The 23,132-nt window shown below is 38.3% G+C and overlaps 1 protein-coding gene across 1 annotated transcript; it reads left to right on the forward strand.

Moving 5' to 3' along the window:
* The first annotated feature begins 19,888 nt into the window (after window positions 1-19,888).
* Window positions 19,889-20,278, forward strand: LOC121373067 (uncharacterized protein K02A2.6-like). Its single transcript, XM_041499512.1, has one exon. The coding sequence runs from the start codon at window positions 19,889-19,891 to the stop codon at window positions 20,276-20,278; it is 390 nt and encodes a 129-aa protein (XP_041355446.1).
* The last annotated feature ends 2,854 nt before the right edge of the window (window positions 20,279-23,132 follow it).

Genomic DNA, 23,132 nt, shown 5'->3' on the forward strand with positions numbered 1-23,132 from the left:
TTTGAAGCGGAGTCTTAAATTAGCAACGAACTTTAATTTAGAGGTTAACATAGGGGATCCCAATAGAAAAAAAATATATATCAAAAAAAGAAAACAGGGGCGCTTGAATATTTTTTAAAAGAGGATGGTTCCCACACACCACACACACACCCCCCCCCCCCCCCGGATCCGCCTCTGCTCATTTTACACGTAAGTTATTTATCAGGTTCTAAAGCTGGACATGAGAAGTATTTATTATTAATTTATTTATTCTCTCACTGGGTGTTCTGTGTGCACAAAGCTGAATTGTTCTGCTATTTTATTTGTATCGAATTGTCACAGTGCAGAATTTAAGACTATATTCCTCCCTAGGGTCTTCCTCTTCGGTCTATCTCTGGGTCTCTATATTCCTGTCTCTTTCTGTTTTTTTTCTTTTTATAACACTCGGCTGAAATGGTTATGTCTTAATGTTCCTTGGGAATTTATTTACCGTCAATAGTATTTTCCTAGGCACATACCCAGAGTAAGACCTCTTTGTGAATTGTGTCACATGATAAATTATAATAGTTAATTGTTGACGTAACAATTAATAGTTAACTGGTAATAATTTACCGGCATATATTTACCCACCATGTTGTAGTAGTACAAATGTATTTTTACCTCCATATGTATATCCACCATATTTATATACCTCAAATGTACATACAGCTCCTATCTCCTATACAACTGTTGACTCCCCTCCTATTAGCACTGTCACAATTGATCAGCCTTGTGTAGCTAAGAAAAAAGACCACAACATCCCCAAACCACTGGCCTCTTGTGACAGTTCTAAAAATACCAAATTAACCTTTCTCAGTATTAATGTGTGTGGACTCAGAAGTAAACTTAAAATTCCTGAGTTTGTAGAATTTGTATCCAAGTATGACATTCTTTGTCTTACTGAAACAAAAACAGATCAAACCGACTGCATGTCAACATTACTACCAGGCTACACATTCTTTTTGAATAACCACAGAAAACGATTATGTCCATCTGGTGGAATAGCCATTGGTATAAAAAACTGTCATCTACTATAGATTTTAATGTTACAAATAATTCTGAATATGTGTCTTGGTTTAGCATTCCTCCGGAAATGACAGGCCTTTGTGAAAAACTTACTATTGGTGTTGTATACATCACCCCTATTGGATCCCCATATTATAAAGAAGATACGTTTTGACCAAATTGATAATGAAATTACTAAGAATACAGCACAACACAGCCCACTTTTACTGTTAGGTGATTTTAATGCTAGAACTAAATGTTTTCCAGATTACACTATAATTGACACAGACATAGACATATTTTACGACATAGATAATGATATGTTAGATTTCGTTAATGACATATTCAAATCAGAATCATATAATGTACCCATAGAAAGAACAAGCCAAGATATGGGCAAATCCAACGGGCATGGTATTAAATTACTGAACCTATGTAAATCATACAATCTTTATATAGTAAATGGTCGAATAGGAGATGACAGAAACATTGGAAAAGTTACTTGTAAAGATAGCAGTGTGGTTGACTATGCCATTGGCACCCATCATATATTTAAAATAGCTCATAATTTTCAAGTGTATGAGTTTGACCCACTTCTGTCAGATGTACACTGCGGCCTAATACTTACCTTGAATGTAAACGAGAATGCTGCATGTAGTGACAACGATATTCCAAATTGTATTATATACTCAACAAATAACAAGCCTAATAAGTGGAAACCCGAAGCGTCTACTGAATTTAAAAATAGCATTAATAAAGACTCACTCGATAACATGCTATGAATCCTAAACAACTCGTCTATTGACATCCAAACACGTGTCGATAATACAACAGAGACAATGAAAAACCTATTTTTAGACGCGGCTGAATCAACTCTAGGTCAAGCACGCTCTCGCACGATCAACCGACGTGCAAAACCCAAAGGTCACCAGTCACTGTACGGAAAGTCGCATGGTTGTCGAGTACTCCGTGGAAAATATCATCAGGCTAAAAAGAATTACAACTTAAAAAAACATTAGAAAATAAACTAAGACTTATTAATGCAAGTAAATCGTATAAAAAGTCGTTGATAAAGGAACATTCCGTAAATAAATTCAATATTGAAAAGAAAATGCGTAACTTAAGAACAAATGACCCCAAAGCTTTTTACAAATTACTAAAACCAAAGAATGAAGAAAATAACTTCCCCCCACTTGACGATTTTTATAAATTTTTCAAAACTATAAACGAAGGCGAACCGGACGAAGACGAAATAAATATAAATCTGGATAACATAGATACACACAGTGAAAATGTTTTAAACAGAAAGATAGAAGAAGGAGAAATATTATATGCTATAAAACAACTGAAAAATGCCAAGGCACCTGGAATCGATAATATTATAAATGAATACATTAAAGTGACTGCCGACATGATGCTTCCAATTTATTCCAAGTTATTTAACATAATTCTCGATAAAAGTGTTTTTCCAAATGAGTGGTTGACGGGGGTAATTAAACCCATTTTTAAAAATAAAGGAAATCGTTTACTCCCTGAAAACTATAGGCCGATAACACTGCTCTGTTGCATCTCGAAACTATTTACGACTATTTTAAACAACCGATTAAATACCTTTATTGAATGAAATAATATATTAAACGAAGCTCAAACAGCTTTCAGAAAAGGTTACTCTACCACTGATCACCTATTTAATATACATTCATTAATCGAAATTCTGAAGAAAAGAAAAACGAAATTATTTTGCGCTTTCGTAGATTTTCAAAAAGCATTTGATCTAATCTCTAGGACATGTCTTTGGCAAAAATTGCTTAAAAATAACATAAATGGAATATTCTTCAAAATTATCTACCAAATGTATCAAGGAATAAAATCTTGCATCTGTACAAACAATGAAACATCAGATCTATTCCCTTGCAAGATCGGTGTCCGTCAAGGAGAAAATTTGTCACCTGTTTTGTTTTCTATTTATTTAAATGATCTAGATAATTACTTAAAACGCCACAATTGTACTGGGGGTATTTATAGCCACAGATGACATAGCAACAATCTCGGAAACCATTCTTTATTTTCTATGCTTATTATATGCCGACGATACTGCGCTTCTCGCAACAAACGCCTTCGATTTACAACAATCCTTAATGCCTTTTCACAATATTGCAATAAATGGAAACTTAAAGTTAACGTAAACAAAACTAAAATAATAATGTTTAATGGTACTGCTACTGACTACAAGAAGGCATTTACATTAGGAAACCAAACACTCGAAAACGTAAAAGAGTACAATTATTTAGGGTTAACTTTCACCAAATTAAATAGATTTAAAATCACCAAAAAAACCTGCTAACACAAAAGGCGACAAAATCAATGTACTTTATCCTATCAAAATCTAAAGACAATAACTTTTCAGTTGAATGTAAATTAAAATTATTTGATTCCATGGTTGTTCCGATTCTTTTATATGGATGTGAAATATGGGGCCATGAAAATATTGATATTATTGAAGCTATTCATATTAAATTTTTAAAACACATCCTACCAGTAAGGAAAGGAACCCCACTATTCATGATATACGGTGAACTTGGAAGAAAACCCCTTAAATTAATTATCCAACAAAGGATGATAAGTATCTGGGCCCGAATTGTTTCTGGAAAACAAACAAAAACATCCTTCTTATTGTATAAACTAATGTTACACAACTCTAACATATCTGGATATAATTATAAGTGGATAAAACACGTGGAAAATATATTTAACCAACTAGGTATGACCAGTATTTGGATGTCACAAAACTTTTCATCTATACCACTACTTATTCATCACGTTAAATTAAGACAAAACGATCAGTACCTACAACAATGGAAAAGCGACATAGCTTCATCATCAAGGGGTAAAATGTACACCACATTTAAAGAACACCTAACATTAGAAAAATATATTATAAAATTACCACACATATCCTGGACTACGTTACTAAAATTTAGAACATCAAACCATTACTTACCAATCGTAACAGGACGATGGAACAACACCCCAGTAGAAAGCAGACTATGTACACTGTGTAACAAAAATGACATCGGAGACGAATTTCACTATTTATTTACATGATCTTTCTTTAATAACTCCCGAAAAAATTTGTTAAAGCCATATTATTATAACAAACCCAATATGCTGAAATGTAAACAACTAATGGCAAATGACAAAATAAGTCTTCTAAAAAAGTTGTGCAAATTAATAAAAGAAATTACGGATAAATTCGGTAAACGTTAAAAAGAATTGTCTTCCAAGCTTATGCTGTCTTATTCCGACTACTACTATCCGTGTTTGCATGTATGTATATATATATATATATATATATATATATATATAATGTATATATGTATGTGTATGTGTATATATATATATACTCTTCAAAAAAAGAAACGCAAAAGGGTACAAATGGGTTATAACTCCGATTTTATGTTTCCTACCGGTTCATGCTTTGTGAATATAACGTCATTGCATGTCCCAAACACATTCCCACGGTTACATTCGATAAAACGCAGCTACTGTACAATAAAGTTCCAAAATGTGAATATTCGCAAAAACGCAGCCACGTGCAAACCATGTCACCACTGCACGTGCGTTGTCTGCACGTGCAACATGAACACCGACAGTATAAAAGTGCAGGGTGTTCGCTTGCCTGGCCTCTGTATCTGGCCGACAGTTGACAATCCAGGACATGCCACGTCTCAGTGAACCGCAGAGAAACAATGCCATCGGCCGACTAGACGCAGGCGAATCCAGAACGGCCGTTGCCAGGGCATTCCATGTGTCCCCAAGCACCATCTCCAGACTGTGGGACCGTTACCAGCAACATGGATCAACACGTGACCTCCCTAGATCCGGTCGACCACGGGTCACTACCCCCGGGCAGGACCGCTACATCCGGGTACGCCACCTTCGGGAACGATTGACTACTGCCACCTCCACAGCCGCAGCAATACCAGGTTTGCGCAGGATATCCGACCAGACCGTACGGAACCGCCTACGTGAGGTAGGAATTCGTGCCAGACGTCCAGTTCGAGGTGTCATCTTAACACCACAACACCGTCGACTCCGACTGCAGTGGTGCCAGATTCATCGACAATGGCCTCAACTGCGATGGAGACAGGTGTGGTTCAGTGACGAGTCCCGATTTCTGCTCCGACGTCATGATGGAAGATGTCGCGTGTATAGGCGTCGTGGTGAACGTTATGCGGCAAAACTGCGTGCAGGAAGTGGACAGATTCGGCGGGGGTAGTGTCATGGTGTGGGCAGCCATCTCACACACTGGCAGAACTGACCTGGTCCACGTGCAGGGCAACCTGAATGCACAGGGCTACATTGACCAGATCCTCCGGCCACACATCGTTCCAGTTATGGCCAACGCCAACGCAGTGTTCCAACATGACAACGCCAGGCCTCACACAGCACGTCTCACAACGGCTTTCCTACAGAACAACAACATTAATGTCCTTCCTTGGCCATCGACATCACCGGATTTGAACCCAATTGAGCATCTATGGGACGAGTTGGACCGACGCCTCCGACAGCGACAACCACAGCCCCAGACCCTGCCCGAGCTGGCAGCAGCCTTGCAGGCCGAGTGGGCCACCATCCCCCGGGACGTCATCCGTACTCTGGTTGCTTCAATGGGCAGGTGGTGCCAGGCAGTTGTCAACACACGCGGAGGCCACACCCGGTATTGACTCCAGATGACCTTGACCTTGATGGTGTGTCCTATCACTTACTCACAATGGACTAGAGTGAATTGTGAACAATCCTGCAACATTTGGTAATTATCGGACTCACCATTCAATAATTAAATCAATTCTCCAAATGTTTCGACAATGTGGTTTTGCGTTTCTTCTTTTGAAGAGTATATATATATATATATATAACTACTCAAAAGAATTTAAGGGTCAAAAATGTATAACCAAATAAGTTTCAGAGTGTATTAGATTGATGATGTAAACTACACCAAATTTTATTATTTATTGTTCCATATTTACCAAAAAACACAAATAAACGTCACTGTATACAAGAAAGTCACATGACATGCTGTCAAAGTTGAAGGTTGTCAAACATGGATTTACACATTAGAACATTCGTTTAATAGTGTGTGAATCCACCCCTGGCGCGAATACACTCGACACATCGTTGCCTCATGCTGTTGATCAGACGTCTGAAGAACTCTTGGGGAATGGCCTTCCACTCTGCCATAAGAAGTTGACCCAGATCATGAAGGTTGGCCGAAGGGGCATGGTTATCTCGAACTCTCCTGCCTAATTCGTCCCAGACGTACTCTATTGGGGCCAAGTCAGGCGAATATGCTGGCCAATCCATCCTGGCGATACCTTGTTGTCTGAGAAAGTCCGTTACCACCCTGGCGCGGTGGGGTCTGGCATTGTCATCCTGCAGAACTGCCCCGCCGCCAATCTGCTGAAGGCCTGGGAGAACCAGCGGCCGGATAATATCATTCAGATAGTGGATTCCATTCAGATTGCCATCCACCACATAGAGAGGGGTCCTGTGGTGGATAGAGATGCCGCCCCACACCATGACGCTGCCACCACCGAACCGGTGACGTTGTCTAACGTTAACGTCAGCGAAGCGCTCCCCAGGACGTCTGTAGACACGAACCCGACCGTCGTTGAACTGGAGACTAAACCTGGACTCATCAGTGAACATCACTCGACCCAACTGAACACGTTGCCACCGCAGATGAAGCGTGCACCAGTGACGTCTGGCCGTTCTGTGACGTGGTAGGAGTGGTGGTCGAACAGCCTGGCGACGGCAGCGTAGATTATTGGCTCTCAGACGATTGCGTATGGTTTGATCAGACACTCGAGTTCCAGTCGCAGTCCGCAGATTGTCACGTAATCGGCGTGCAGTGGTTGTGCGTTGACGTAGAGCCATATTGGCGATGTAGCGGTCCTCTCTATTTGTAGTGCTTCGGGGTCTTCCCGAACGTGGACGATTTCGAACAGAATTCGTTGCTTGGTACCGTTGCCACAGTCGGCCAACGACACTCTGACTGACACCAAGTCTCAGAGCAACATTTCTTTGCGTATTGCCATCCTGAAGCCCAGCAATAGCCCCCTTCCTCGATCTTCGATAGTCAGTTGAAGTCGTACCATTGTCGAATTTGGAGTGTGCACCGTACACGAACGCAAGCTCCAATTATACGGAAATTCAGCATTGGGAACATGGAATGCACGTGCAAAGCGTGCAAATGAAGCGCTTTGTGAAAAAGCAAGTTATGGGCACTTAGCAGACCTTTCGCTTTCGCCCTAATTTACGTGCAAATGTAAGCATGTTTTCGCCATTAGAACTAGTCGACAGTGTCAATGACAGTGGATTTTAATTCATTTATGGGTTTCTTAGACCCACTTTCGTCAAAATGGAACAATACCATGCGTGACATTATGGTCTAGCTAATATAATTGACATTCAGAAAATAATGTCGAAAATATCGTCTGACCCTTAAATTCTTTTGAGTAGTATATATATATATATATATATATATATATATATATATATATATATATATATATATATATATATATGGATAGATGGATAGATAGATAGATAGATAGATAGATAGAAAGATAGATTATTACTATTAGAAATATATTTCATTTTGCGGCCTGAGTGAAATAAAGTTCTGTAAAGTTCTGTTGGTAGACCGGGTATTAGCTGGGGGCATCAATTAAAATTCCGCGGTGTCTTGATTGCAGTGATTTAGTTTCAAACTGATTGGTCTGATTGCTATTCCTAAGTATCTAAAGTCTAAGTTATTGCATAATCGACAGATGACACTTAAACAATTAATTGAATCGTATATCAACGCTAAAACTTTACATAACGCCAAAATTACTTTGGAACAATAGTGGGCGTCAATTCGAAGTTATGTTTAATTAGTTCTACAGTAGCTACGACAGTGTACACAGTGGGGGCAAGTTACTGAAGCAAAACAGAACCACTGAAGCGAAACTTGTACCAAAAACTCCTTTCATTTCTAATTTACTGAGATTATTCAACACATGGCTGCACTGCACTTTCTATCGATTGTACAACAGCTCGAATATATGTAAAATGAAAACATTAAACAAATTCACCATCAGCATCCAACAATAACACGCCAAGTGGTAAGACGTTCGCTTGATGCGCGATCGGTGTTGGATCGATCCCCGGCGTTGGGCCATTGGAATATTTCTAGTTCCAGGCAGTGCACTACGACTGGTATATCAAAGGCCAAAAATATTTTCTCAATCCGCCCCTGAATAGAACAAAGACAGTGAAATTCCCAGTGAGAGATGATGTTGATTAATACCAAGTTTACAGGGGCGTTTATAAATGGGTAATTCCATGGTAACACACGTAACATTCAGACGTCTCTATCAACCTTTACTGAATATTTGACAGACATCAAATTTTCTTGTGAACTTTATGATACAATACACTGGCTACCCTTGTTGCTTATCCCCAACACATTAGAAATTGGTGAAGGGTTGGACAGGAAAGGCCAAAACGGGTCAGTAATGCAAGTGACGTGGAATCGGACACAGTATTGAAGGGTCATGGATTTCATTCAAAAATTCTGTGAAGTGTGCACAGATAGGCTGGTGTTAAAGTGTGTTCATAGAGGGAAAGATGGTCTTCATGTATCAGCCTAAAATAAAGTATACCTATCATTTTTTATTATTAATTAAGTCCAGGTTCATGGCACTTTATTAATACACGGTATAAATAAAAAAAACCCATAAAGATTACATTATTAAAAAAAATTAAAAAATAAATTACCACCACAATTATTAATAAAACGACTTTTTGTAAAAAGCTTAGGGAAAAAAACCCCGCTGATCCAGTCAATTTGTATCGCATCAGAGCTGTGATGTAGCATGCGGCGGATTCCATTCATGTTGTTAATAGGTCAACATGGAGACTGCGGGTAATAATTGTTTTGAAAACCCACTGATTCTTAACGGACGCTAGTTTGGACAGTTTGGTCTTATTACATTTGTCAGTCTATTCTAATGGTACCTCGATTGGTGACAAAAAAAAAAAGGATAAAATCCATTAGGGGTACTTCCCTATCAAGTTCAGCGGGAATACAACAATGATCCAGCGAGCCAAATGACTAGAGTGCTGTCCGATTTATCTGTGCACCGAAGCATTCAAGGACCATTTTCTATGTGAACACTGATAAATACTTAATACAGTGTGTCTCTCACCAATGAAGCAGTGCATATCTGAGATACACTACAAATTGTTTTATGTCTGTAGTAAATAAACATTTTAAAATTGTGCATAAATGTAGGCACCCCCCTTGTATCCAAAATGATTTCCATGTCCGGTATTTCGGCGCAGTAGATATGGATCGGTGACCCCGCTATTTATAGACCCTTCATGACCTCATGTTGTAGCCCATAAACGCTACACTATTGTCCCAGGATTATGTTAACACTTTTTTTGTTGTTGTGTTAAACATATTACTATAAAAATAAACTACCACACATAACACATCGCATGATCGGTTTCCAAATCGTTTTCTTGAGTGGAACAATTTTTCATTTCTACAGATGCGTACATGCTCATATGATTGTCATGCATGTCTAAGATGGTGTTTTCTTTGCATTTTTCCGCGCTTCCTTTACAGTTCAAATAAAAATAACCAAATAAAAAGAAAATAATTATACCCTGCGGGAAAGGTGGGGGTTTTTAAGACTGGTTTTCGTAATCCCCATGGATGAAGTGGTCAGTGCCGATCCTATTGCATCATGGCGGTCATTCCCATTACGCACGGGTTCGGTTTAATAACTACTTCCATGCAAACCATATATTTCTCGTTTTGTTTAAACTTCGCAAAAACAGCAGCTTTGATACATCCAAACAATGGTTCATCATATTTTACATTTGAAAACTATCTCCAAAATAATATTCCATCCATACAATTCACTGGAATGTATCTATCTATCTATCTATCTATCTATCTCGTTATATCTATATATATATATATATATATATAATATGCTGTATATAATATATATATATATATGCCTATATATATATATGATATATATATGTGAGAGGGGTGTAATGTATATAAAAACGGGTATGTTTTATGTGTTTTATTGATACTTCTTATATATATATATATATATATATATATATATATATATATATATATATATGGCAAAAGGTATACATAGATACCAAACAATAGTGAATTATGTTTTTGATAAGCCTGGACCTTTACAATTAATGACATTCATGTAGCCAAAACCATATATATGTTTATACAGACGACAACACCATTACTGACTGTGACTGGGTTCGAAGTCAAGCCGCCCATTTACAATTGCCTCTGACAACACTATCGGTAACTAACTGACTCAACGAAATTACGGTACAAGTGCAAAACCTATTTGATATCTCAAATTGCTGGATGATACCCATGGGGCCCATTGTATCCCTACCCCCTAAAATAAACACCTTTAGGGCATTTCGTCAAATGACCATATCTCCTAAAGTATGTGTCATAAAAAGTTAATCTTTGTATCTATAAATATATTTTTTACCCCAAATTATTGGAGTTGACCTAATTGGCATAATTCCAAGATGGCGTCCAAAATGGCCGCAAAATACTGTATGAGACATAACTTCGCATATAGAAGAACATTCCAAGTGACACTTAAAAAAAGAGAGCCAAATACATATATTCTGCACCCCTCCTCCTCCCTACCATATCCCAGATAATAATTAAAAAACCCCATTCAATCAAAAAGTCCACATTAATAAAGAATGAAGTTCAATCATTAAAAACATCAGGCCTATACATTGTGTTTAATAAAGTACAAATGAACCTTTCATGAATTATCATTATTTATCATTGATAACTGTCATAAATACTACTATTTAAAGATTACTTCATTATTAGTGCAGAAGTTTCAAACATACCAAAATACTGCAGAACTCAAGCTAATCTTATCAGACAATTACATTTTTTTTTTACAGGAATTAAGTGATGTTTTCTTACACAGACAGAATTTGCGACATTTGACCTCAGCCATCCTGCAAGGGCAAATTGACCTGATACACTTATGACATGAACATATGACTGATCAAATAACCTCGAGGGTTTTCTACGATATTGCAAGCATTAGTTGACCTTGGTCGTGCCCATAGCCACAATCTTGTGGTTTCAGTGATCCAACAGTTTCAGGGTCGCGATGGCTCTGCAAGGCATGCATGGTGGTGTGGGCGTTATAAAACGCACGCTGGATATGAGGCAGGATTATGTGGCTGGTAAATCGAAAATCTCTGCAAGGAGGTCACAGAGATTTGTAGCATAACATTTGTGGTATATCAGCACCTTCACCAAATAATACTCGGCATTGCGAATCATGACTGTAGAGAGGGTTGAATATCGCCCAAATGTTTGATATACTTCTCCAGTTCTGCTTTCAAAGCTGCCTTCTTCATACCAACTTTGCTGGTGATGTCACTCCCTGTAAGGCTGTACACAGCTGGGAATACTGTACAGTGCTGATGACCCAGGAGGTCGACTAGAGTAGGAAGGGGCACACACCTACCGAGTGGAATCTGCCACTCCAGTTCGTACCCACAGCTCCTTACGTTCGTGTTGCAGCAATACGGGGATGTGGTAGAGCAGGGCGTCAATTATGGCTATATCAATGGAGATTAAGACGCATACTTTGTGTCCTGCCTCAATATAATCCAAGACATGAAGGGGTATACGAAGGTCAGCGTCTTCAAATGATGATATAAGGTGTGCGAGATATTGTTCTTTGCCTTTGTAAACCATAACACACTGCCTGCTCTCATCTTTTAAAGTGGCCTATTGCCGAGATTCAGAAGTAGTTCCACGAAATTTACGATAGATTAGTTTCTCCAGAAGAAGCTTCTTGGTTTTTGAAGTCCAGAACATTTCCTCCTGTTTTGGTAGAGGTGGGTTGGTCTTCATATCGTTGTCACTGAACAGGAGAGGAGAGGGTGTGACATATTTCAAAAGGTCCTTTGTTGTGAGGCCACGATCACGGGCGATTTCAATAATTTTCTCCACAATATTCACCTCCTTCGCTATCTTCGTGATTGTTTGCTGTGGCTTGTTTCTGGTGGTTTTCATTATTTTGAGATTCAACAACAGGATGACGACCAGCTCAGAGAAAAGCCAGATACTCAAATAGTTATACTACAGTCACATATCCACCGGGCCCCGTACACATTTTTCTACCTAAGACGGATTTCTATGATTACGGTATCACAGGGGTCTGCGGCATCCATGTGTGACAGCCACATATTCAGCGGGACCCGTTTGGTGCCTTTTTGTAGTTTTCTCGACTCCAATCGCTAGGCACCTGTGGGTAAGCTGCAAAGGTACCAGAGGATAATCCTACGGACAGTGTCCGTGAGATACCCATACGATTTTTACACATTTTTACACTTCTGGATAAACTAATCTGTCGTCATTTTCGTGGAAATACTTCTGAATCTCGGCAATACTCCATTATACTCTACCAGGTAAAAAGAAAATATATTCAGCCCTCTCGACAGCCATGATTCGTATTATTTGGTGACGGTGCTGACATATTACAAATGTTATATCACAAGTTTCTGTGACCTCCATGCAGGTTTTAGATTTCAGTAAAGGCAGCTCTCTCGACATCCCCCGACCAGTCAAGCGTGCGTTTTGGCAGACCCATCTCGACCCTGAAACTGTTGAATCACTAAAAACTATCGTTTGCCATATGATCATGGCAGTGTATCAGGTCAATTTGCCCTTGCAGGATGGCTGAGGTCAAATGTTATATCGCCTTCAGAATCATCCAGAGATTGTAATGTAATTGTGTGATAAGATTAGCTTGAGTTCTGCAGTATTTGGTATGTTTGAACGACCAAGGCACTAATAATGTATCCTTGAGGTTAATTTCAGCCATTGAAATGTAGGTCAATTTCTGGATGGCGAAGTTCTGTCGGTGTAAAAAAAACATTCAGGGCTAGCTCTATCGCCAAACCGCGGCCGAAATAATCATGTTTGGACAAAACAAACAGTCGATTTTGGAATGATGACAATTTGGCGAAATCAGCTCATCCAAGATTGTAACAAATTGTGTGATAAGATTAGCTTGAGTTCTGCAGTATTTTGGTATGTTTGAAACTTTTGCACTAATAATGTAATAATTTCACTTGAAATGTACTTCTGGATGCGAAGTTATGTCTAATTCAGTATACCGCGGCCATTTTGGACACCATCTTGGAATTATGCTAATCAGGTCAACTACAAAAAAAGTCACAGTAATTGTACCAGTCAATTTTGTGGGATCAAAACATATTTATAGACACAAAGATTAACTTCTCATGGCACTTACTTTAGGAGATATAGTCAGTTGACGAAATGCCTTAAAAGTGTTTATTTTAGAGGGTAGGGATACAATGGGCCCCATGGGTATCATCCAGCAATTCGAGCTATCAAATACAAAATTGTATTGCTCTGCGCATTTAATGAGGAAACTGTTGGCCAATTTGTGGAACTCTGCTTACAGTATTGGTTGACTGAGAAGCCATTGGACTTTGAACTACTTTCAAATCGAAAGCGATTTCCGAGTAAACATTTTGTACCCCACACCTAGGTTTATGACAATGAATAATGCTAAACTATAGTTAGAATGAATAAACTTAGACAGCCTCAACCTAACAGAGACATGTGTAATAGTTGGGGGTGCAGAACCTGTCATCGACCAAGGTGTAAATCATGTGATACCATGACTGTTTCTAAAGCCATTCTAAACAGAGACGAGGTTTCATTCCCCATTAGACACACCTTGAATTGCCAATCAGATTTTGTGATTTATTCACTGACTTGCACTAAATGCAGCATGCAGTATGTAGGTCAGACAGTCACCCCCTTTAGTATTCGTCTTTCGGGTCACCGTCACAATATAAAATACAATACAACTTTTAAAGCCCCCATGTAGCTCCACACTTTAATCAACCTAAATATTATTATGTTTGTCATCTGCTTGAAAAAGTATCCAATCAGGATAAAAAGAAACTTAACATAGCAGAGTCCCTTTGGATTCACAAGCTGAACTCAGTTTGGCCACATGGATTAAGTGAAAATCATCCCAGTGGCTTTGATATGTTGAAAAAAAAGGAAAAAGAAACTATATTGCGCATTTGTGGATTTTGAAAAAAGCTTTCGATATGATCCCAAGAGCACATCTATGGCACAAGTTACTAGAAAATAACATAAATGGTAAATTCTTTAGAATATTATATCAAATGTATCAAGGTATAAAATCATTAATATTTGTAAATAACAAGAAATCACCATTATTCGCATGCCATAATGGTGTACGTCAAGGTGAAAATTTATCCCCGATTTTATTTTCCCTGTATCTAAATGATCTAGAAAACTATTTACTTACCTACGGTTGTGAAGGTGTTTCTTCCATCGCAGATAATAAAAAAAACCCCACTAGACATTGGAATACATCTTATTTGCTTATTGTAGGCTGATGATACTGCTTTACTAGCAACAAGTGAGGTTAATTTATAACACACGTTAAATATATTCGATCAATATTGTAATATTTGGAAACTTAAAATAAATACTACAAAAACAAAAGTCTTAATTTTTAATGGAAATTCTAAAGATTATAAATATACTTTTAAGATTGGAAAAACTACTCTCGAAAATGTCAAAGAATACAAATATTTAGGTGCCATTTTTACTAAACTAAATAAATTCAAAAATACTAAGATTAGACTTAAACAACAGGCGACAAAGGCTATGCATTTCGTTCTGGCAAAAGCAAAAGATCGTCATCTATCAATAGAATGTAAACTCAAAATGTTTGACTCGATGGTTCTGCCAATATTATTATATGGATGTGAAATATGGGGATTCGAAAACAACAACATTCCTAACTCTGTTCAAATCAATTTTATTAGACATATTCTCCCTGTGAAAAAAGCTACCCCAATTTGCATGTTATATGGTGAACTTGGTAGAATGCCAGTCGAGTTGACTATCCACAAAAGATTAATTTTTTTATTGGGCACGAGTTATCTCGGAGAAACAATCTAAACTATCTCTATTATTATACAAATCAATGATGAGAGACCATATTAGCAATGGAGCTAACTATAACTGGATTACTGCTGTTAAAAATATTTTAGATTATCTAGGAATGAGTAATATATGGCTATCACAAACCTTTCTATCGGTAAAATGGCTATCACAACAAATTAGCATACGAGAAAACGACCAGTATTTACAAACATGGAAAAATAATATTTCAGAATCATCGAGAGGTAAAACCTACGAATATTTCAAAGACCAACTAAATTTTGAAAATGTTCTTAATATTATTCCTGAAAAATTATGGACTTCTAACCATTATTTACCTGTTGAGACTGGACGTTGGAATACAGTTCTATTAGAAGATAGACTTTGTACTATTTGTGATGAAAACGACATAGGAGACGAATTTCATTATTTATTTGTATGTAGTTTTTTCAAAAATACCCGGAAAGAATGTTTACGTCCATATTATTATATACGACCAAATATATATAAATTTAGAGAACTTATGAGCAGTAAAAGAATAAGCACAATAAAAAATTTAGCCAAATTCATGAATATAATTTTTCTAGTATTTAAACGCCCATAACAACAATACCCAACAACAACCAAAATTACCATACATTAACCAGTTAATGAAACTAAAGGTCAACATAGAACTATACTTGATATATTTTAAATCGTATTACATTATTTTATGTCTTATTGTTATTTTATGAAAATTTAATTATTATTATTATTTATTTATTTTATTTATACCTATATATTGTAATACCAATAATTATAAAGTACACAGTTGTAACTGAAATTTTCTGAATAATTATATTTTACAATATACCTCTACTTTGTTACATCGCAGAATGCATCTATATGGTTAATACACATATCTCTATAATGTAATATCATGTATTTATATTATTAATAGACATATCTTTATAATGTAATGTAATGTCATGTATTTGTATTTGTATTCATATATGTACCAAGCAATGTATTCTTATTATTTGTATCCTCCTGTTAACCATCTTGAACTAAATCAAAATGAATAATCTATGGGAGTCAAATAATTATTTGCTGCATGAAACTACAATATCATCATTTTAGCCTTTTGGCGGCCAACCAAAAATCATAAATGTGCTCTGCTGGGAAAACGTACTTAACCTGGAAGTGTTACCCAAACGTTTTCTGAAGGCCTTGGCATACAGAACAAGAAAATTTAAGTTAACTCTCTAAAAGAGAAATGTATGCGAACTACCCCGCAGAGCCAGGACTATTCCCACAATTACGTCATTACACTTGGTATTGCACGTGTGCTTCGTATGTTTCTTATTTACCCGGTTATGTTGAACCATGTGGACAATAAAATGCATTTAACATGTAATGTTAATTTTTAATAGCACTCTGTTAGTCGAAGACATCCTACAATGGTGGTGAACTCAGGACAGTCTTAGACAGAAAACAAAACAAATATCACTTCAACAGATCAACAGAGATCCACTCCGTAGTAATCCCACGATGACGTCATCGTTGGTGAATCGGTAAACGTCGGAGCTGAAATGAGCTGACACTGTTGGCTGTTCTGGTTGTAGTTGAACGCCAAACAATCACGGTGTCCGCATCTGCTCGCGCAATTCATGACATCAACAACGCCGGAATACGTCATTTGTCGATTTCAGTCGCGTCTGTCGTACACGGTGAAAACGTCGAGGGAAAGCACAACCTGTTAATGACAATGATCATTATTAATTAAAGTTACAAAGTCACCATTGTATAGACAATTTACTAATACAAAATAGTGCACAGTGCATGACGTCAGAAGCATCAGATATGATGCACTTTGTCCAGTCCAGTCTCATCGCTCGTGTTCGATAGAAAGGTCGAAGGGACGTACAGCCTGTGAATGATAATGGCCATTATTGTTTTAAAGTTACAATATCGTCGTTCCACCGTTACTAGACATCACACACAATCCCCATTGTCATTTGTTTTTCTTTGTGTGAAAAAAACAACAACAACAACAACAATACAAAAACACGCCTGAGTGTAACGACAAAGACCAATGTAACTGTGGTCTGAGACCGTGACGGTTTACGGCAATATATAATAAAAATACACGAGCCTGCCATACGTGTTTGTTACATGGTGTCAGAAGTGGACCTGAAAAGCAAGTTAATGCATTGCAATCAGAATTAAATAAGTGTAAATGGTGAAAACAGGTATAAATGTACTTTGATATTGCAACGGCAATATTTAGAACGGCGTCACAGTCAAATATTGCTACTTTGCAAAGGGCATGTGAAACACCGGATCGGACCGGAAACCGCCAAAATTAACTGTGCACGTCTGCAGATGTGCTGATAATTGTTAATAACATTGACAATAAATAAAAACACCACAAATTCACTGTATTTCACACATTTCAGTGTTATAACACGAACATGGCTGAATATAATGGCAATAAACCCACAATGAATTTGCAAGCTATCTACCTCCATACAGAGTGGAAGAGGTTCCAACAACATTATACTTTCACATGCAATGTTCCACTCGCAACTAAAACAGAAGCACAAAAAGTGAACTATCTGATGACTTACATCGGAGACAAGGGACGTGAAATACATAACACTTTCACTTGGATCCCCGAAAATGAAAACACCGGCAGAAAATCAAACTCTAGAAGATGTGTATGCTAAATATGAAGCATATGTTGCTCCAAGAAAAAAAAAAAAAAAAAATTCCTGCAACTGTTAACTTTAATCGTCGAAAGCAGGACGTTTGCGAAAATTGTGTAACAGAGCTGCGTAGTCTTGAGAAAGACTGCGGCTATGCAGAAGATGAGCCGATGGTGCGTGATAAATATTGGCCAAAACCACGAAATGTCACAGGAAAGTCTCAAAGCTATCAATGACGAAGATCCTAAAGTTCATACAGTACGTGATAAGCGATATTCTAAAAAGAAAACATAACACCGTGGATCTAGGTCTAGACATGACATTAGTAAGTGGCACAAACGAACACCGTCACCTAAAACATGCCCAAAGTGTGGCCACAGCAACATACTTATGGAAAGCCAAGGTCACATTGTGAAAGTAACTGAGCCGACTGACTGGGTCAGTTCTATGCTCACGGTGGTCAAGAACGGAAAAGTTCGGATTTGCATAGATCCAAAGGATCTAAACAAAGCAGTACGTCGTGAGAACTATCCAATTCCTACTGTCGAGGAAGTGGTAGCATCTATGCCAGATGCCAAAGTATTTTCGGTGATAGACGCAACATCTGGTGTTCTACAAATCTGAATTATGAGTCCAGTTTGCTCACAACCTTTAATACACCGATTGGACGCTATCGTTGGCTCCGTCTTCCCTTTGGAATCAAATCAGCACCAGAAATGTTTCAGCGTATCATGGATACAATGCCGGAAGACATTGAAGGCACAATAGCTATAATGGATGATATTATAGTTGCATCAACATGACCACAAGAACATGAACGGATCATGAAAGCAGTGATCACAAAATCGACTGGGTGGAACTTGAAGCTTAACTTTGATAAATGCCAGATAAAACAATCCCAAGTGAACTATGTGGGACACTTGGTCAGAAAACAAGGTCTCAAACCTGACCTGGATAAAGTCTGAGTGGTCCTGGAAATGCCTTCTCTGAGAGTAAGGAGGATACTCGTCAATTCCTTGGATTTGTTCAATACCTGTCAATACCTGTAGCATGAGTTCAGTTGACTCTCCACTCCGAGAACTTCCATGAAAAGATGTAGAGTTTCACTGGGACAAACACCAAGAACAAAGCTTTCAGAAACTGAAAGAAATGTGCTGTACAGGACCAGTGTTGGCATACTATGATGTACACAAAGAACTAACTGTTCAATGTGATGCAAGCAGTTATGCTGTAGGAGGAGTGCTACTTCAAGAAGGCCGCCCAGTTGCTTACACATCGCGTGCTCTAACTGATACTGAATCGAAGTATGCCCAGATTGAAAAAGAAATGTTGGCAATTTTGCATTGTGGCAAAAAATTTCATCATTACATTTTCGGCAAATCTGTGAAAGTTTAAACAGGCCGCAAATCCCTACAAGCTATTTTTTTTCAAAACCATTGCTGTCAGCACCAATGAGATTGCAAGCCATGATGTTGAGGCTGCAACCACACGACGTTGAAGTCATATACAAATATATTCCACTTGGCGATGCACTAAATCGTGCAAATATGCCTGAAACAGAACCAGATGTTGAACCAATAATGGTTAACATGATCGACTACATTGCTGTGTCTACGACCAGATGCAAACAGTTTCAGCAGAGAACTGCCAATGAATTAAATGAACTTCATGGCATGATACTAAACGTTTGGCCTGATACGATAGAGGAAACACCTCACTGCATCACACCATATTGTACAACAAGAGACGAACTTTCAGTTGCTGATGGTATTATCTACAAAGGCATGATAATTGCTGTACCACCATCAATGAGATCAGACATGCTCGCACAGATTCATCAGATTTTGGCATCACAACGTACAAGCAAAGAGCACGCGAGGCACACAACTGGCCAGGAATCAATCTACAGATTGAAAATATTGTAAACGATTGTGTAAAGTGCAACACGTTTCAAAACAAACAGCATTCTGAATCACACATTCCAACACTTATTCCCGACTTACCGTGAAATGTGGTTGCATCAGACATATTTGAATTCGGACATATTCAATATCTGTTGACAATGGACTACTACTCCAAATTTATTGAAGTGGATCCTCTACATGATCTTTCAAGTTCTGCAACGGTCGATGCCGTCAAGTCACAGTTCAGTCGTCATGACATCCCAGAGAAGTTGAAAACTGACAATGGACCTCAGTTCTCATCCCGCGAGTTCTCAATGTTCTGTGAAGATTACCAAATCGAACATACTACGTCTTCTCCACACTATCCACAATCAAACGGTGAAGCTGTGAGAGGAGTTAAAATAGTGAAAAGACTATGGGAGAAAACTCCAGACAAACATCTAGCACTGCTAGACTCCCGTACAACACTCTTAGCCAGTTGTGACTTATCACCAGCTCAACTGTTGATGAGTCGTAGACCAAGAAACAAAGTTCCAACAGCTCGATAATTGCTAAAGCCAAGGCACACAGTCCAACTGAAGTGAAGAGACTATTAACTAAAGACAAAATCAAACAGCAGCATTACTACAACACAGAAGCTGGGAAAGATCGTAAGAATGTTACCCTTTCCAAGATCCAAGCTTTGGTTACCAGCAAAGGTTGTTGATCACCAGAATTCTCCATGATATTATATTGTCGAATACAAGGGAAAGAAATACAGACGTAACAGAAGGCATCTTCAGCTGTCAACATACAGAGCCAGAGAAGAAGATCTTCGCTTGTCGACTGTCTGTAATGATTTGGTACAGAGCAAACCAAAAGAAATGCCAAACTCGAATATTGCTGGTCCACAGAAACAAGCCGAAGTGTCGACCAAAGATCAGTCAGAAAAGAGACCCATAAATAAACCTTTGGAAAGTGTCGTTGAAAAAGTATATCCTTTTCAAAACTCCAAACATCTTGATTAAACACAAAATGCAAAGTCATTTAGTGCGACCATCAATTGTAACTCGTTATGGTCGTATCAGCAAACCACTAGTTCGCATGTATGTGTAATTAGTTTTGAACTAATAAGAGATTCAAAAATATTTGTGTTCAAGTTCTCCAGTGTGGTTTTCATGTGCAAATTGTGTTATAATTAACCAAGTATTGTGTTCATTTTCAGATATGGCGTTATGCTGATTAGTATTTTGTTATCTGTGACAATAATTCTAGAAATATATAACAGCAACATTTTCTTTATTTAGTGCAACTTTGGAACTGAACAAAGGACAAAAACATTTATTGTGCACATAGCTTTTATTTACAAATTTTATTGAAATTGGTTCAATTATCTTACAAGAACAAAACAAGAGATGTAACGACAATGACCAATGTAACTGTGATCTGAGACCGTGACGGTTTACGGCAATATGTAATAAAACTGCATCGTCCTGCCACACGTGTTTGTTACACTGAACACATAACATGTCAGACATAGCACAGTGATATAGCGCTCGCCAGATGGGTGGCCAGTCTAGAATCGATCCACGTCAGTGGGCCCAATGTGTCATTTCTCGTTCCAGGCATTTCAGCACGACTGGTATATCAAAGGCCGTGGAATGTGCTGTCCTATCTGTGGGATTGTGGATACAAAAGCTCCCTTCCTACTAATATAAATAAGTGGTGGGTTTTCTCTCAAAGTGTTTAACATCCATTAGCCGATGGTTAATAAATCACTGTGCTCTAGTGGTGTGGTTAAACAATATAACCATTGATTTTTCAGCTGTATTATTATAATATAATAATAATATTATTATAGGTGCAAATGTAGAAAATACGAAAATACCAAAATGGGTTTATGCTAGTTATAAATTCATTATATTAGAATATGAATTCCTATAACGTTAATAAAACGAAGTAACGAAAGTATTTTATCATTATACTTTTTATTTATTTAATTTTGCCTAAAAAGACACACGTTTAAAAAGGCAACTAACCACCTATCTACCCGCCGTCCTATAAACCAACAAACCAAGCACCCACCTACCAACCCGTTCAATAAACCAACAAACCAAACACCCACCTACCCATCCGTCCAATAAACCAACAGACCAGGCACCCACCTACCCGCCCGTTCAATAAACCAACAAAACAAACGCCCACCTACCCGCTCTTCCAATAAACTGACAAACCAAGCACCCACCTACCCGTCTAATAAACCAAGAAACCAAGCACCCAACGAACCAAACGCCAAAGAAACCAACCAACTAGATAATCGCCGAACAAACGAACAAACTACACAACCGCCCAACAAACAAACTACACAACCGCCCAACAAACCAACCAACCAGACAACCATACTAACTACTTCATTTCATTTCAACTTAGTTTGGTGTTTATATCCAATTAAGTTTCAAGGAAGCTGACCTGGACACATACCTCAGCTACGTGCGCTGTCTGTCTAGGACAGTAGTTTGACTTGTTTGTGGTTAGTGGTTAGTGAGAGAGAGAAGAGGGTGCAATTGTCTTACGCCTATCCATTGGGTCGTTAAAACTTGACCTGGGTGGGAGCCGGTATCGGGTTCCGAACCCAGTACCTACCAGCCTTATGTTCGATGGCCTAACCACGACACCAACGATGCTGGTCATACTAACTAACCCGTCGCCCTTGTGCCAAGAACCTGAACTTCACAAAGTATCGGTTGGCCATTACTGGTACTCAATCTCCACTTCTTTATACGGACGAACCGACCACTCACGGGCGAGCGACATTTAAACTGTACAGTCTCACCACGCCCCACTGGGTCGGTGCGGTAGTAACACTGGACTGGCATGGCGCGTGCACAGCCTATTGGATTATCCGTGAAGACGTCAATGATAAAGCTGTTTAAATCCTGCCCTGGAACACAAATTTATATTTTAAAGGAACCGAATAGTTTATTATTAAGCAGTGGTAAGAATTCTATCATATGCGTGTTCAGAGAGGGAGAGAGAGAGAGAGAGAGAGAGAGAGAGAGAGAGAGAGAGAGAGAGAGAGAGAGAGAGAGAGAGAGAGAGAGAGAGAGAGAGAGAGAGAGAGAGAGAGAGAAACTTCGATTGATATTGAAACTGCCCGCTATTTTGAAGCAGAGTCTTAAATTAGCAGCGAACTTTAATTTAGCGATTAACATAGGGGATCCCAACAGAAAAAACCCATATCAAAAACAGGCGCGCTTGAATGTTTTAAAAGAGGACGGTTCCCCCTGCCCACCCCACACCACCACCACCCCCTGGATCAGCCTCTGCTAGTTTTACAGGTAAGTTATTTATCAGATACTAATTTTGGACATGAAAAGTATTTATTATTATTTATTTATTCTCTCACTGGGTGTTCTATGTGCA

This window comes from Gigantopelta aegis, chromosome 5 (assembly GCF_016097555.1).
Source record: "Gigantopelta aegis isolate Gae_Host chromosome 5, Gae_host_genome, whole genome shotgun sequence".
NCBI classification, from domain to species: domain Eukaryota; kingdom Metazoa; phylum Mollusca; class Gastropoda; order Neomphalida; family Peltospiridae; genus Gigantopelta; species Gigantopelta aegis.

What these genes read in the sequence shown, in the direction of transcription:
- LOC121373067 (XM_041499512.1), top strand. Translation starts at nt 19,889, where the DNA reads ATGGACTACTACTCCAAATTTATTGAAGTGGATCCTCTACATGATCTT.